Here is a 15,948-nt window from a genome sequence, read left to right as displayed (position 1 = left end):
GAGAGTCACTCTCCAGGGCTTGTCTGGCTCACTGAGTAAGGATGGCTGATGAAAAGCCTGGTGACCTGAATTTGATCCCCTGGTTCCACATCGAAAAAGAAAACCTGCAAGTTGTGCTCTGACACCCATAAGTGCTGGGACGTGTTTGTCTACACCCATGGTTCTTAACCTGTGAGTCTCAAGCCCTTTGGGAGTTGAAGGACCCTTTCACAGGTGTTGCCTAAGACCATTGGAAAACATATTTAAAATATAATTCAAAACTAGCAAAATTACAGTTATGAAGTAGCAATGAAAATACTTTTATGGTTGGGGTCATCACAACATGAGAGCCTGTATTAAAGGGTCGCAGCGTTAGGAAGGTTGAGAGCCTCTGGTCTACACAAACTAAAAGTCATGGTGAGTGCTGCCCTTAAAGAGGATCCAAGTTCAGTTCCCAGCACTCGTGTCAGATGGCTCACAGCCACCTGTAATTTCAGCTCTCTCCTCGGACTCCTGCACTAAAATACACACAGACACACAAAAATTTTTTTTAAATTACTGGTTTTTTTTTTTTTTAACAGCTGACCATTTTATTTTCACGTTTCACAATATAAGTGAAAACGGCCCCTTTTGTATCACTTCTCCCTCCAAAAGTATTCTCCCAAAAGTTCCTTGCCATGAATCTAGTAAACACTCAGGCTCAGTGTTGAGGTCCGAACTAGCCCCACGTTTGGGTGCCAAAAATGTTGAGGCCCGGGCTGCCCCGCGTTTGGTGGCCACTGTATCCCGGTCCAAGCTGCCGCTCGGGTCCGTGGGTCGAGGTTCAGCAAGAGAGAGTGAGGACGGAGTCGAAGAATGGAGACCAGACAGAGTGTTTCAATCCCGTTTATTCTTCAGTCTCTCTTCCTCTAAGTGTCTCCTTAAAGTGTCTCCTATAAGTGTCTGATTCTCTACCGTCTGCCTCTGCCTTTTATATGTCTCACTTCTAAGCCATGCCTTTTGGTCACACCTATAATCATGCCTTTAGGTCTTGTCTCTAAATCTGATCTCTATACTTCTAAGTCATACTCTTAAGTTACACACCTTTAATCTCATGCACCCAAGGTATCTAAACCAAGATTATCAGAGTGTGCTCAGCTGTTGCAGGCTATTGTAATCTAAGTCTCATGTCAGGGTATATGGCTCAAGATGGCTGCAAAGCTGATAGCCGCTTTCTGCTAAAAGTCGGCCCCCAGTAGTTCAGCACCAAGACCTCCTGGTGAAACAGAACAAGAAATACAAAACGATAAAGAGTGTTTCTGCTCTTATCTGTCTGCCTGGGCCATGTGGACACCATCATAGGGCGGGCGGGAGGTCTCATCATTGGAGGCCCAGGCATCATGGGCATGTGGCCTCCCATGAGTGGTCTCATCCCAGGAGCTGGTTCCACAGGCATCATCCCAGGAAGAGGAGGGCCCATCATTGGCATCATGGGAGGGGCTCCCATGTGGGGTGCAGGCATCATGCCAGCTGGAGGAAAAACCAGGAGACAGGGGAGGTAGGATCATGGCCCCTGCAGACAGAGGAGCAGAGAACAGAGCCAGAGGGATCTTTCCTTGTTGAAATGCAGCCGTTGTTTTGTCAGTCAGGCTCTGGGCCTGCTCTTCCATCCATTTCTGGTAATAGTCTTTCACGTTCTCTATGTGTTTCTGACCACTGCAGCGTGTCTTCCTCACAGATGGAGAATCGTGGGTAAGATATGTATCACAGTAGTCAGAGTAAAACTTAGCATGCTGCTCATAGGCCGTTGGCTACCTGGGTCTCACTGTCTTCTTATAAGTAGCTTTCTCCTTTTGTTATAATTCTGAACTTGGTCTATTGTATTTTTTTTTGACAAGGTCTCATGTAGCTCAGGCTGGCCTTGAAGTCAGTATACAGCTGAGGATGACTTTGAACTCCCAATCCTGCATTTACCTAGATGCTGGGACTAGAAGTGAGTGCTCTCAGGTCCAACTTGGTTTGCTTTTTTTTGACAGTTTACCCACTGGGATCCATACATGAAGTGGTAGCCGGGCGGTGGTGGCACACGCCTTTAGTCCCAGCACTTGGGAGGCAGAGGCAGGCGGATTTCTGAGTTCGAGGCCAGCCTGGTCTACAGAGAGTCCAGGACAGCCAGGGCTACGCAGAGAAACCCTGTCTCGAAAAACAAAACAACAACAAAAACAAACAAACAAACATACATGAAGTGGTTCTCCGGCTTAGCCACCTAGAGATGTCTGTGTCACATTATGGTAGTCCCTGCTTGAGAGACAGAAGCTATGAACAAGCTGGTAGTCCCTGGTTTGTCACAGCAGGAGGGCCATACAGGATCTCCTCTTTTCCCCAGATACCCATCAGCTGGGGACTGCAAAGCCACTTGTGGTTTTTAACACCATCCAGGAGAAGGCAATGTGTCCTGGAAGTCCCAATCAGGCTGGTCAGCTAGGACAGACGGATCCTGACCCGCACACTGGAGTGGGTCACAAGGGCACCATAGTGTCCCACCCAGGAACGAGTGTCTCTTCCATACTGCTCAAAAGACACATACCGGATACCCTTGCCAAAGTCAGTGAAGACGTGAGAGACCTGTGGGACACGAGAGGGACAGAGCAAGGCTGGTTGACCCCTCTTCCTCCATCCTAGCAAACTCCCTGAGCACCCAGATGGTCTACTTGGCGTACTCTAGGTGCTGGGGCACAGCAGTGAGGTCAGCAGCGAAAGGAGGGGCTTGGTGCTGGAGACCTGGGGTGTGCGAGGGCAGTGGGCATTCTCCAGGAGGGAGGCAGGTAAGTGTGAGAATGAGCAAGAAAACACCTCACGGGGGTGATATTGGATCAGAAGGCCTGGGAGCCATGTGGGGCTCTGGAGAAAGCCTTGCAGATGATAAACAGTTAGTGCAAAGGCCCTGAGGGAGGAGTGGCTCCGGTAGGTAATGAGACAACGTGGGGCTTTAGGGAACACGATGAGCCAAAACCTTGGCACCCTTCCCCGATTTTATCTTCATTCATTTGTTACTGTTGATTGAGAGAGGTTCTATGTAGCCCAGGCTGGCCTCAGACTCACAAAGATCCACCTGCCTCTGCCTCTCAAGTGCTGGAATTAAAGGCCTGAACCATGACTTATTGAAACAGGGTTTCAGGTAGTTCAGGCTGGCCTTGAACTCCTGATCCTCCCACCTCAGTCTCCTAAGTGCTGTGATCTGAAATGTGCACAATTAGGCCTGGCTCCTGCATGCTTTTGTGAGATTTAAGGCCACTTGGGCTTTCTGTACCTCAACTGCTCAACTCTAGGATAGTAACAGGCCAAGTTCATACATTACAGCACTTTTAAGGGTTCCTTGAACATAGGTGTTAATAAATACTGCATGACTGGGCCGTTGCTCTAATAAAATGGATTGGTTAATCATTAACCATCTTGGAGCAGAGTCTAGAGGTAATGTAAGGGCACAGATCCTGTCAGTTAAACCAGAAATCAGCAGGGTGACTGTTGTGTGCAGGCACCATGGAGTGGGCCAGGGTTGAGTAGCCGGCCAGTCAGGACTCACTTGTCGGCAGCTCCTCTCAGTCCACTGAAGGACTGGGTTGGGTGAGGCAGAGAACTTGACCACTTCGTTTTGATATTCATCTAGTAGGCGGACCCGAAGCCGGTAAATGCAGCCGCAGTTCTCACGGGCGCCCCACCTGTAAGGCGGTGGTGCGTCTTCAGGTCCCTGCCACCCAGCCAGCTGTCTGGGTTGGGAGGAGGGAGGCCCAGGGTTGCGCTTTCCAGCACCTGAACCAAGGACTATCCACTTGGGAGCATCTAGGCTGAGTGCTGGGCGGAGCTAAATCTTGAGGATGGAGTCAAGCCTGAGGAAAGGAGTCAAGCCTGAGGAAAGGGCCTGGAAGACTTTGTTATTATGGCAAGTGGAAATATGGTATTCTAGAAAGGAGCCACGCCTAGGCAGGAACATGTTAACCTGAAGAAGGAACCAGAGCCCAAGAGAAGAGAGCGAATGCTTTGCAGGAGGCTCTGGTGCCTCTAGCCAGGCTTCAGCTTCATCACCCTCTGTGAGCGTCAGTTCTTGGGCCAGTGTTGCCAACTCGTCAGAAGCCTTGACAATCCAAGACTTTAGGGTTGGCTCTGAGTGGAAGGGTCGCATGGAGCCCGTCAGTGGGCTTGTGTGCATGATGCCTGCCTGCGTGGGAAGAGGTAGGGGGAGAATACTGGAAGGGGCTCTCGGGACGAAACAGGGTTCCTCCCCTCCCCTAGTTCTGCTGCTGTAAGTACCTCCTGAGAAAGGGGAGCCCAACCCAAAGGAGCCAATGGGGGCGAGACTGAGCTGTCCTTGTAGCCCACTCTAGCTACCATCGCTGTGGCTACGGGCGGCCTGGTTGGTCTTCACTCACCAGTCAGCTATGCAGATCTCAATCTGGGCACTATCCAGCAGCTCCTGCCACATTCCTTCCTTTACCAGGTCTACAAGCTGCCTCTTGAAGCACCACCTGGGAGAGAGAGGCTGGGGCTGAGACACAGTCCTAAAACTACCTCCGGAAGCCTCTCATGATCACTGTGCTTAAAGTAACCGCTCAGCTTGCTTTTCAGGCTAAGAAGGTGGATGGTGGACGGTGCATCGCTTACATCCATTCCCATTTTCACCTTGCTCTGTCTGCAGGAGGCTGATCTTCATGCTAGTCTCCACGTTGGTGGGCCCCCCACACTAGGCAGCTGAGCAGGGAATTCTAGGGCCTCTTAAGATTCTGGGGTTCCAAAAGACAACATAGATGTTTGTCGGTGGAAGTGAGCTGTGTCAGGACAAACCTAAGTATGCACGGGAACTTCATAAATGCTGGAGGAAATGGACATGTCAGCACGGGCCTGTACTTTCGGACGTTGGGAAGTGGAGGCAGGAGGATCAGGAGTTCAAGGCCAGTCTGCACCAGCACCAGATAAACACTGACCAGCGTCAGGCGTGATGTGGTAGTACATACCTGAATCCCAGCATGCTGGAGGTCAGGAGTTAGGGAGATGGCCCAGTAAGTAAATGCTTGCCTTGCAAGAAGACCTGAATTCCATCCCCAATAGTCACATGAAAAGCCCAGAGTGCCAGCCCCAGGGGGTCTAATGACTTCTGGTCTCTTTCAGCAACTGCACTCACAAGCAAAGCTCACCTCTGCACACATACATATAATTTAAAAAGATAATTTAAAATATTTGTTGATTGAAGAATGATAGAGGGAGAGGGAAAGGGAGAGAAGAGTAGGACTAGCAACCTGAAGTAGTACCCTCCCCATCTTTGGACCCACCCACCCCATAGGCATCAGGGGCCACTCACTCAAAAGAAGTCACGAAGCAGGTCTGGGAAGGAGCCCCTGGCACCAGCGTCAAATTCTTTTCCACTGCCCAGCCGTTCCCACCGTGCTCTACTTCCCAACCTCTGAAGCCCTCTGTAGAATACAACGGGGCTAAGTATACAGCATTCACCCACCAGCTCCAGGGGCAGAGGCCTCCTAGTTTGCCCATCAGTTCCTCCCCAGTACATTTCAAACTGGTGGCTTCTCACTGATCCTATCTTCCAAGAACCTGTATTCCTGGCCTCACCGACCCTATCACCCAAATTGTTTCTGCTTCCAGCTTTGTCAGACGCAGACTCCTAAGACCCCCTTGGTCCCACCTTTCTATCCTTCATCCTTCTGCCTTGCCCCGTCCACCCGCTCAGGTGGCGCACTTGATATTTTATGCAGTGATATGTGCCTTCCACTCTTGCCCAATCCCCTACGTTTTAGTCCCGTCGTAGGCCATGCCTTCTGAGCAGGCTTTGCTTTTCCTCACTGTCCCTAAGCCCCAACCCCTGTCTGGGTCTCCCAGGCTTTAGGTCCCGCCTTCTAGGCATTAGACTCCGCTCTCTATGGGTAGGCTGGGCTCACGGACCACACAGTCCATTCTCCAAGTGTCAGGCCCCTCCCACCAGCCGGCAGGCCCTGCCCCCGGTACCCACGTTCTCCGCAGGAATTGTAGATGAGGTTGCGGCCGAGCGGCGCTCGCAGGCAGAAGCGGGCCAGAGCGCAGAGTGGGAACTCATCGTGGCGGTCGCCGTCGGTGGGGCAGTGCTGGGCCAAGGTGTAGAGGGCCCTGCCCTCCGCGCTGCGGTCGCGGGCCAGTTGCAGCAGCCATACGCTTGGGCCATCTACCAGGTCGCGCCAGGTGCGGCACACCAGTCGGCAGCGGGTCACTAACGCGCGAGGAGGCACGTGGCTCAGCACCTGCACCAGCAGCTCAGGGGGCAGCTCGGCCAGAGCCACGTGCGGAGCTTCGGTCACCTGCCATCGCGAGGGCTGGGCTCCCATGTCCTGCTGCCAGCGTCCTCTGGTTAGTGGGTCAGCCTTCCAAGGTCATGGACCGGGTCAGGATGCCTGGCAGTAGACAAGGATATAGACTCTGGCGCCAAAGACGCTCTCCAAGTCTAATCCAATCCCAGCAGGGTGTGGTAGAGCGCATGCCTGCCTGTAATGATAGCACTATGGAGGCAGAGGCAGGAGGATTGCTGTGAATTTGACTCTAGCCTGTCCCACATAGTGAAACCTTTTACAAACAACAAAGGTCAATGAGAGGAAAACCATTTCTGCCCAGACTTGTGCCATCCACTTGGGCTTTAGAATTTACTATGTATCTTGTTGCTTTCTTCCTGAATTTATCTAGAGTCCAAGTCTCTGCTTAAGCACCGTCCAAACCAGTAGTGTCCTTGCTCCTCTGAGCTGCATCCAGACCATTCCGTCTACCCTCCACCAGGCCCTCATCTGAAGATCTCAGTCACGGGGGCAGTGAGTCCACCACCCACCATATTCTGACCCAGGGCCCATCATTTCCTCTTTCTCCTTCACTTTCTCCAGTGTCTTGGACACCCACAACCCTTCCAGTTCACTTTGGTCTCCAATCTTACGTTCCTACACCCTTTCCGCCGCCCCTCACCCTTTCCATACCTAGCTTAAAGCCCATGGCTGACTATTAAGTCTTGCATGCACTCTCGACCCTGTATCTTCTCCTCACACCTAGTGTTGTTTGAACTCCAACTCTGAGTTCCCTGTGCCTATACCCGCAGGAACAATCCAGTCTTACTTGGCAGCCTCACATCTCTGTGAAGTAAGCCCCTGAAGTGGAAAGTTCTGGTTTCTTTGGAGATTCAGTGGGAGATATTTTTCTGGAAACTCTTATGAGACAATGTGTTTGCTGAAGCAGACATGTGGGAGGATGTTTGGCTGAGAACAGACATGTTCTTCTGGAAGCTGCCTGGGAAAAGGGCATGAGATATTTTGCTAGAGCAGACCCTCGAGAGAACATATGATGTCTGGAAAGGGTATAAATATAACCCAACAGACAGTGGGTGATGCTGTGTGGCATTGGTTCACCTTGCCACTCTGCTGGTTACCATTTGTCATGACTTCACAGAGAGAAACGCACTGAAGAACTTGTGGTGGTGATCTGGCGGCTTCTTGTCGATTCCTTGGATTTGAGCCCGATAGAACTGCTGTTGCTGATTTGTGGACGGTGTTTTCTAATGGGTTGAGCTACTGCTGCTGATTCCTGTGAACTGAACTGCTGATATCCTGACAATGAAGACTGGAATCACCCCAAAGAACTATGTCTAAACAGGTCCTCATCCTACTGTGCCCTATTAACCTTTCCTTCCCACTACCTCTGTGGGTGGTGGGCAAGAAGGGAGGTTAAAACATTTAAGTGCACTTATCAAAGTGGTTTTGAAAAATATAAGCCTATAACCACCCCCATCACTCTCTTCAGTACTACCTGGGAATCAAATTCTTATATTTACTCTTTCCTCTTTCTCTCTTCCCTCTGTGCTTCCTCCTCCCTCCATCCCCCCCCCCTTTCTTGCTCTTCCCTCCCTCCTCCTTCCCCTTCTCCCTTTCTCTTCCCTAGGCTGCTGTCCTCAAACCCAGGGCCCCCTTCTGCCTCCCAAGTGTTAGCCACAGCCATATCATTTTTGTAAGTCTCCTCCATCTTGGTTAAACAACAATTCCCCAAACTGAAGTAATATGGTCCCTAGAACCATTTTTGTTTGTCTTGTGGTTTCTGTTTTGTTTTTGTGACAGGGTCTCATTATATAGCCCTAGCTGACCTGGAACACCCTATGTAGAACAGATTGGCCTTGAACTCAGGAATCCACCTGCCTCTGCCTTGGGATTCAAGGTGCGAGCCACCATGCCCAGACGTTTTTTCTAGATTCCTGACTTCCCCACTGGCATCCTACTCCATTCGTAATGACTGGCCACGAGATGATTCTTTGGATCACCCGATTCTTTTTAACCAACTACTCACTGGTTACCCCTAGCAATGGTTAACTGCAGGCCAAAAGGGAAATCTTTTAGTCCCCTTTCCTGTTTTCTAACCTTTAGCTACTCCAGCCTGTAAGTGGACTTGGAGCTCCCTGGTTTCTTGAATTAGAGACTCCCCTCCAATGGCCTTTCCTTAAATGTAGCCTTCCTTTACACAGATGCTGCAACTAGAGACACAGCCCTGCCGGGTTCCTCTCACTCTCAGTCTGCTTCATGTCTTGCTATTCTTCCCCACTCCTTTCCATCTTTCTCTACACCCCCAATCCCATGTGCTGAGGGTGTAATTCTGGGCCTTGTGTGCTAGCCAATTATTCTACCATCGAGCTGCGTCTCAGACCTGCACTACTGAATTCTAGGGAGCAGCTCTACAGTTGAGCCAGGCCACACCTGGCTCTTTCCACCTTTTTATAGTGAAATTTGCCCCTCATCCCACTTACTGTGCACAGTAGCACATGTACCCATGATTCCAGAACATTCTAAGTTCTAGATCAGCCCAGTGAAAGTCTCTAAAAGCAAGATCCAAGAACAAAAAGCCCATAAACACCTACATCTGCGTTTCTGCCCTCAGTATCTCTTGAATCTTTCCATTTCCTTCCTTCCCTTTTTCCTCCCAAGACAGGATTTCATGTAGCCCAGGTATTCTCAAACTTGCTAAATAGCCAAGGCTGACCTTGAACTCCACTAGCCTTCACCTCCCATGTGCTGCTGTTACAGGTGTCATCACCATGCCCAGGTGGTGAACCTTTTCTAAGCTGTAACGTCAAGGTGACTGCCGTGATGCAAAGCTAGCAGTTTCTACTCCGCTGCAGCCATCAGCCACATTTCACTGTTGTCACCTAGCTCCTAGGAACCGTCTCCCCATTCTAGGCTTCTACCGGGGTTCCTCGTTTGGTGGCTGCTCTGATGGCCTGTCAGGGATGACCTTTGGACCTTAGTTCTCACTGGCTCTCACCTGCACCACTCCTAGCTCCTGGCTATGTGCTTCCTTCCTTGTAAGCAATCAGGTAGGGGAAACACGTGGGTCAGGTGCTGTCCTGTGTAGCTCAGAACCCTCCACAACTCCCCATTCTCAAGCCAAAGGCAGAATCCTCTCTGGGGAGTCATAAGGCTCCACACTATCTGCCCACTGTCTCTCTATTCTCCTCTCCCTCACCCAGACTCAGACACACAGGCTCCCACACCTCAGGGCCTTAGGTTTGGCTGTCTGTCCCTCTGTCGGGGATGATGCACACTTCTGTATGCCCTCAGGTTATTTGCTTAAAGGTGGCCATGTGTCTCTGAAACCTTCCCTGACTGCCTCCTTATTTTTAGGCCTCATCACCAAACTACTCCCCCTTTTCTTAAACTTTTCTCTAAAAAAAAAAATATATATATATCTTTTACTTGCCAAGTGGCCCACACTGTTGATCTTGGTGTTTCTCAGGCAGAGGCAGGAAGATCTCTGTGAGTTTGCGTCATCCTGGTCTACACAGTGGGTTCCAGACCAGCCAGGGTCACACAGTGAGAGCCGGTCTCAAGAAGAGAGGAGGAAGAGGAAAGACAGACAAATGGGGCTGGACCAATGACCAGTGGTCAAGGGCACTTGCTTCCCAGTAGAGGACTGGTTTAATTCTCCAGGACCTACATGGTAGGTCACAAGTGCTCTGACCCCAGTTCAGGGGAATCTGACACCCTCCTAGCTTCTGTGGGCACCAGGCATGTGTTACATAAGCCAACACCCCCACACATAAGATAAATAAAGCTTTTTTTTTTTTTTTTTTTTTTTTTTTTTTTTTTTTTTTTTACAAGTAGGTAAAAAAAAAAAATGAAGAGTTGAAGTCACCTGTTGGGCTGGGTCCCTGAGGGACTGGACCGAGGTGAAAAAGCTTTTTCCTCATTTTCATGATGCCCTCGTTGGATCCTTAAGAAAGGGAGATGGAAAGGAGGAGGAGGAGGAGGAGGAGGAGGAGGAGGAGGAGGAGGAAGAAGAAGAAGAAGAAGAAGAAGAAGAAGAAGAAGAAGAAGAAGAAGAAGAAGAAGAAGAAGAAAAGGAGGAAGAGAAGGAGGAGGAAGAGGAAGAAGAAGGGGTCGGGGGTGGTGACACAAAGCTGAGGTAAGCCAAGCTTGAAACCTGTCTGCTGCATGTAGGAACTCCAGATCTCTCTGTGGGGATGCCCATTGTACCTCAAGCCCACAGTCTGGAGGCTAAATGTCAATCACTGGCTGAGACCAGTTTGGGTGGGGGAAATCAGATACTGCCTGCTTGTTACTCAGCCACTGGTAAGAAAGTCTGAGCCTGCATGTTTGTTGGTTGGTTATCTTTGGTTGGTATGGTAACCAGGGATGCTGCTAACATTCCATCTGCAAGGACTTATGACTGTACATTCCAAAAAGGACTATGACGGTGCTTCCTATCTGTCACATAACTCCATAAACTGTGAGTCACAAGACCTCTGTCATTGGAGAAGTGGCACTGCCAAGGGATTTTCCAGGTGGCAGTCTAAAAATGTCTCTGTCTCCCCGTAGAGTCACGATCCCTCTCAGGAGTCCCAGAGCGTTGTTAAGTAGTTAACAACTGGCTATGTGGGGGTTGGGGAGGGAAGACTAATGTTTATAGCCTGGGTTGCTGCCTGAGGTGTGAATCACACAACCACCCTGCCCAGCTGAGGTCCCGGAGCTTCGGAGCTTCGAGGTTGGAAATTGATGCAGCAGTCTATCAGCTTGAGCCTGTGCAAGCAGGCCCCAGCACATCCCTGCCAGTGTCAGCGGCTGACATTTCAGCTGGCCACTTGAGGGCAGCGTGCTGAAGACAGCAGGGATGGGCCAGTTGTTTTAGCATTCCCAACATGCGTACCAATGTAGAAGCCATCATCAGGTGACCCAGCCTCATCTTTCATCTTATAGCAATGACATATGAGACCCCTGAGTGTGGGCCAGTGAGCTGAGCCCTGATTCCCAGAGCACTGAAAGAAAACATCATTATTTATGCAACCATCTATCTTTGCTCTCCCACTCCAAATCCAAGACTGTTTTCTCTTTTTTAAGGTGTGTGTGTGTGTGTGTGTTACTATGTAGCTCTGGCTGCTATGGAACTTGCTAAACAAGGCTGTGTTTGATCTCACAGACATTCACCTGCTTCTGCCCTGGGAGTGCTGGGATTAAAAAGGCTCGTGGCACCACACTTGGCTTTTTAAAAGGTTTTTTTTTTTTTTTTTTTTTTTTTTTTTTTTTTTTATAATTACATCAATTTCAATTTTCTTCTTTCCTTGGGGATCCAACTCAGGTCACCTTTACCCACTGAGCCTTGTCACCAGCCCTCAATTATTCTAGAATTCGAAGGTAGTTTTTATTTTTGTTGATGTTGTTAAGTGGGGTCTCAGTCTAGTGCAAGTCGGATTAGAATATGCCTTAGCCTTAGGCATTCTAGGATCACAGCACCGAACTACTGTAGAACGTGTCAACAAACCATTTACTGAACTGAAGTTGGGCCCTTTTTTTAAAAGTCTTTTTTTTCCCTCTGATGGGTGCCACGATGTTATGTGTTTCCAGCAGGGGGCGCTAGAGGAGCGTGGCAGGCTGCTGGGCTGTATTGGCAGCTTTTGGGCTTCTCTGTGGCATGCACCTGCAGGCCCTGGTGCATCTATGGCATCACCAGGATTCTCCAGCGCCTGGCTCCTGCCACATGTGGCTGACAACACCGGCTCGCTCCAGACACTTCCCTGTATGCAGTTTTGTCTGGCATCCTACTGAATATGCACTTCCGGTAAATCTAATTCCAGCCTGGGGCTGTTGTCTTTTTTAAAATTGTTCTTCCTTTTGATTTGTTTTTCTGTTTGTCTAGATAACACTTGTTCATATACTGCGTGTTGTGTACAGGTGGATGCACTTATGCTACAGCACACGTGTGGCAATCAGGAAAGTTTGTCGGTGTCAGTTCGTTCCTTCTACCAGGTAGTTTCTGAGGATGAACTCAGGTTGCCCAGTTTGCTGGCAAGTGCCGTCCCCCTGAGCTATCTCAGTGGCCCTTCTTGGTGTTTTTGAAACTGGTTCTAGGCAGCCAAGGCTGGCCTTGAACTTCTTATTCTTCTGTCTGCATGGCACCTCATTCAACTCTGTATGTGCTAACTTTTCTCTCCCTCCCTAATTTCCTCTCCCCTCCCTCCCTCCTTCCCTCCCTCCCTCCCTCCCTCCCTTCCTTCCATTTCTTAGTAATGATCTCCCTATGTTGCTCAGGCTGGCCTTGAACTACTGGGCTTAAATTACCTTTTTGACTCAGTCTCCCAGGTAGCAAAGCATACGACAAGCACTTAAGCACATACTCATACATATAAAATAAAGTAAATATAAAATGATGTTTTAATTGTGTGTGTGTGTGTGTAAGCATATGCATGCACATATAGGGGTCAGAGGACAGCTTGCAGGAGCTGGTTCTCTCCTGCATCATGGGCTCTGGGGATAAAACTCAGGCTGTCAGTCTTGGTGGTAAGTATCTTTACATGCTGAAATTTAATGAGGGTTTTGGTTTCTTTGGGAAACACAAAAACATTATGGGAATATGTTTTCCTTTTACTCCCAGGTGTGGGATGTGGGGCTGCTTCTGACTGTCCACAGCAGCTGACTGTGATTTGCCTCGAGCTCTAGTAGGGGTGTGATTTTGCTAGCAGCAGATAGTTTTTGTGACTGTGTGACATTTGGAATTCTGGGGACTTTTCAGAGGGTATGAAAGCTAGGGTCCTGAGACGAGGGGTAGGTTGTTTGTTGTTGTTTGCTGATGGTTGTTGTTTGGTAAGTAGTTGTGAGCAAAGAAAACAAGAAGAAACTAGATATCCTGACAGTGAAGGTCAAGTTTGCCTCAGGAACTCAATGTCCCTAATCAGCAGAAGTAGTTTAACTCTAAGCCATCCCCTTTCTATCCTTTCCCTCTCCTGTTCAGTATTAGGGGGTTGAAAGGTCCAGAAGAGTGGAAGAAAGAAACCCACCAAGTAGCCAATGACTGGCTACACTGAAACATCTTGCCGGCCTGTTTGTTTTCTTTGTTTTGTATTGGTTTTCCTGAGACAGAGTCTTGCTATATTGGTTTTACGGCCTGAGCCTCCCAAGTGCAGAGATCACAGATATGGGCCTTGAATTTAAGAGATCCACCAGCCTCTGTCTCCCAAGTGCTGGGACCAAAGGTGTGCTCCACCATTGCCTGGCTCCTGTTACTCTTCATAGCTCTGAGACATCAACAATCGTGGTTCCAATGACTACGTGATTCCAGGCTCCTGATTGGTCTCTGATTGACACATACCACACAGTCCCTGCATCTGGCTTCCTCCTTCAAAACAAACAGCTGACAGCAGCTCATCCACACTGTTGGGCGGAGCCATCAGCTCTACTCCCTTTTTTATTGCTGAGTCGTATGCCAGTAACCAGACAAACCACAATCTGTTTTATCCACTCACCTTGATGGACACTTGAGCTGTTTCCCATTCGGAGCTGTCATGAATGAAGCTGCTGTGAGTGTTCACGTATGAAGGTCTATGTGAGCATAGGTTGCATTCTCTTGAACAGATACCTAGGAATGGAATTATTGGGTCATACGGTAAGTATGTGTTTCACTGTACAACAAAACACTCAAGAGGGTCTGAGAGATGACTCAGTGGCTGCTCTCCCAGAGGATCTGGGTTCAATTCCCAGCACCCACATGATAATTCACAACCACCTGTAACTCCATTTCCAGGGGATCTGATGCCTTCTTCTGGCCTATACAGGTACTGTACTCATGTGGTGCACAGATATACATGCAAGCTAAACACATTTACACTTAAAATTAATTACACTTACATAAAACTTAGTTAAAAAAATAAATTGTGTGTGCCCACCAGTGAGGGGCTAGGGCATGGCTCAGAGGTAGAACATTAGCCCAGCATGCCCATAACCGTGATTCATGCACGGCAGCATAGGAAATGAAGAGAAATTAAATCTATTAGTATAAAAGGAAGCTTAAGATGGCTGTAAGTTTATTTACAAGGGCCACAAAATGAAGGGGAAGAGAAATAAGTGAATTTAATCAGTTAACAGTTGCAGGCCAAACTAACAGAAAAGCGTTCTGTATTAAAAAAAAAAAAAAAAATTTACTGTGCATGCCATAGTATGCAGGTGTGGAGGTCACATGACAACTGGGGGAGTCTGATGTCTCCAGCACACGGGTTCGTTACCTGATAAGCCCTCTCTCTGGTTCCATTCTGCATTTTTTTTCCCAGACAGGGTTTCTCTGTGTAACAGTCCTGGCTGTCCTAAATTTGATTTGTAGACCAGGCTGGCCTAGAACTTGCCTCTGCCTCCCAAGTGCTGGGATTAAAGGCATGAGCCACCAAGCCTGGCCAATTCTGCATTCTTTAATGTTTTCATATCCCTGGCTGGCCTGGAGCTCTGCATAGGCTGGGAACTGGGTATTTAAGATGCAACTCAGCACTCGGGGCTCTATAATGTATCTGGAAACTTTGTTTCAAACTCTGAGCACTGCGTCATCTTGCTTAGAGCCCCAGCCAACCCAGTAACAACCTAGGACTTCCTAGGATGGTTCTCCCACCCTAAACTTTCCATTCACCATTGTCTGCCTGTTTATATCCAGGGAAGGTTTTCCTTCCCCATATGGTGACTATAGAAATGTGTGTGTGTGTGTGTGTGTGTGTGTGTGTGTGTGTGTGTGTGTGTGTGTGTTTCCGCTTGGCCTTGCAGCTGGTAGCTATGAAACCGGTGCCCGGCTGGATCAGTCCTGCCCTGTCTAACATCCCCAACAACTCAACAAGCAGGTACATTACCACAGCCCTCCACCTTGGAAGTTTCTATGTGCTTTGCTGTGCTGGAGATCCAGCCTGGGACCTTTACCTGCTAGGAAAGCTAGACCAAGGTCTCTAGCCACACCCATAGTCACACCCATAGCCACACCCATAGCCACAGCCACACCCACAGCCACAGGAATTTTGATTGAACTAAGAAAATCAAAACCATAAAAGCGGGTTTTTTGTTTGTTTGTTTCATAAACTACAAGAGAAAGGAATAAGGCGAGTTTTGGTTCCCGCAGAAACAGAGCCAAAACAAAACATGGAGTCCTCCATCTTGGCAGTATTAGGCATTCTCACAGGGGCCATTACTGAGCAAAGATTACATTTTCTAAAAAATAGTGCTGAGATCATTGGAATAACTTTATTTTACTTTTTTTTTTTTTTTTTTTTTTCAAGACAGGGTTTCTCTGTGTATCTGTGTAGCCCTGATTGTCCTGGAACTCACTGTGTAGACCAGGCTGGCCTCCACTTCAGAGATCCGCCTACTTCTGCCTCTGCATGTTGGGAATTAAAGGCATGAGCCGCCACCACCACCTGGCTGGAAACGACATGAATTTTTCAATTTTGCTTTAGGTATATGGATGTCCCTGCATGTATATCTGTGTACCATGAATATGCAGTACCCATGGAGGCCAGAAGAGGGCAATGTAATCCCAGGACTGGAATCATAATTGTGCGCTACCATGTGGTAGCATGTAGTAGCATGTAGTAGCTGTGGAGCCACCAGTGCTCTAAACAGCTTGGCTAATTCTCCGGCCCCAAGGAACCTTTAGAAGGTGCAGTCTTGCTGGAAGAAGTGCCTCACAGTGGGT

At 48.8% G+C, this 15,948-nt stretch overlaps 1 protein-coding gene and 1 long non-coding RNA gene across 2 annotated transcripts; one reads left to right on the top strand and one right to left on the bottom strand.

Annotated features, from left to right (window-relative positions):
• Nucleotides 1-848: 848 nt before the first annotated feature.
• On the bottom strand, nucleotides 849-6,323 carry Fbxo17 (F-box protein 17). Its single transcript, XM_034485838.2, has 5 exons — nucleotides 5,975-6,323; nucleotides 5,312-5,423; nucleotides 4,386-4,481; nucleotides 3,542-3,677; nucleotides 849-2,583 (listed from the first exon to the last, which is right to left on the bottom strand). Exons 1-5 carry the CDS (start codon nucleotides 6,321-6,323, stop codon nucleotides 2,440-2,442), a joined length of 837 nt encoding a protein of 278 aa, XP_034341729.1. The 3' UTR covers nucleotides 849-2,439.
• Nucleotides 6,206-7,628, top strand: LOC143441695 (uncharacterized). The gene is made up of 2 exons (XR_013109312.1): nucleotides 6,206-6,345; nucleotides 7,423-7,628. It is a non-coding gene; the product is annotated as an uncharacterized LOC143441695 (long non-coding RNA).
• Nucleotides 7,629-15,948: the final 8,320 nt, after the last annotated feature.

Source organism: Arvicanthis niloticus, chromosome 1 (assembly GCF_011762505.2).
Source record: "Arvicanthis niloticus isolate mArvNil1 chromosome 1, mArvNil1.pat.X, whole genome shotgun sequence".
Taxonomy (NCBI): domain Eukaryota; kingdom Metazoa; phylum Chordata; class Mammalia; order Rodentia; family Muridae; genus Arvicanthis; species Arvicanthis niloticus.
The sequence above is the reverse complement of the archived record's forward strand: the minus strand, read 5'-3'. Positions and strand labels throughout refer to the sequence as shown.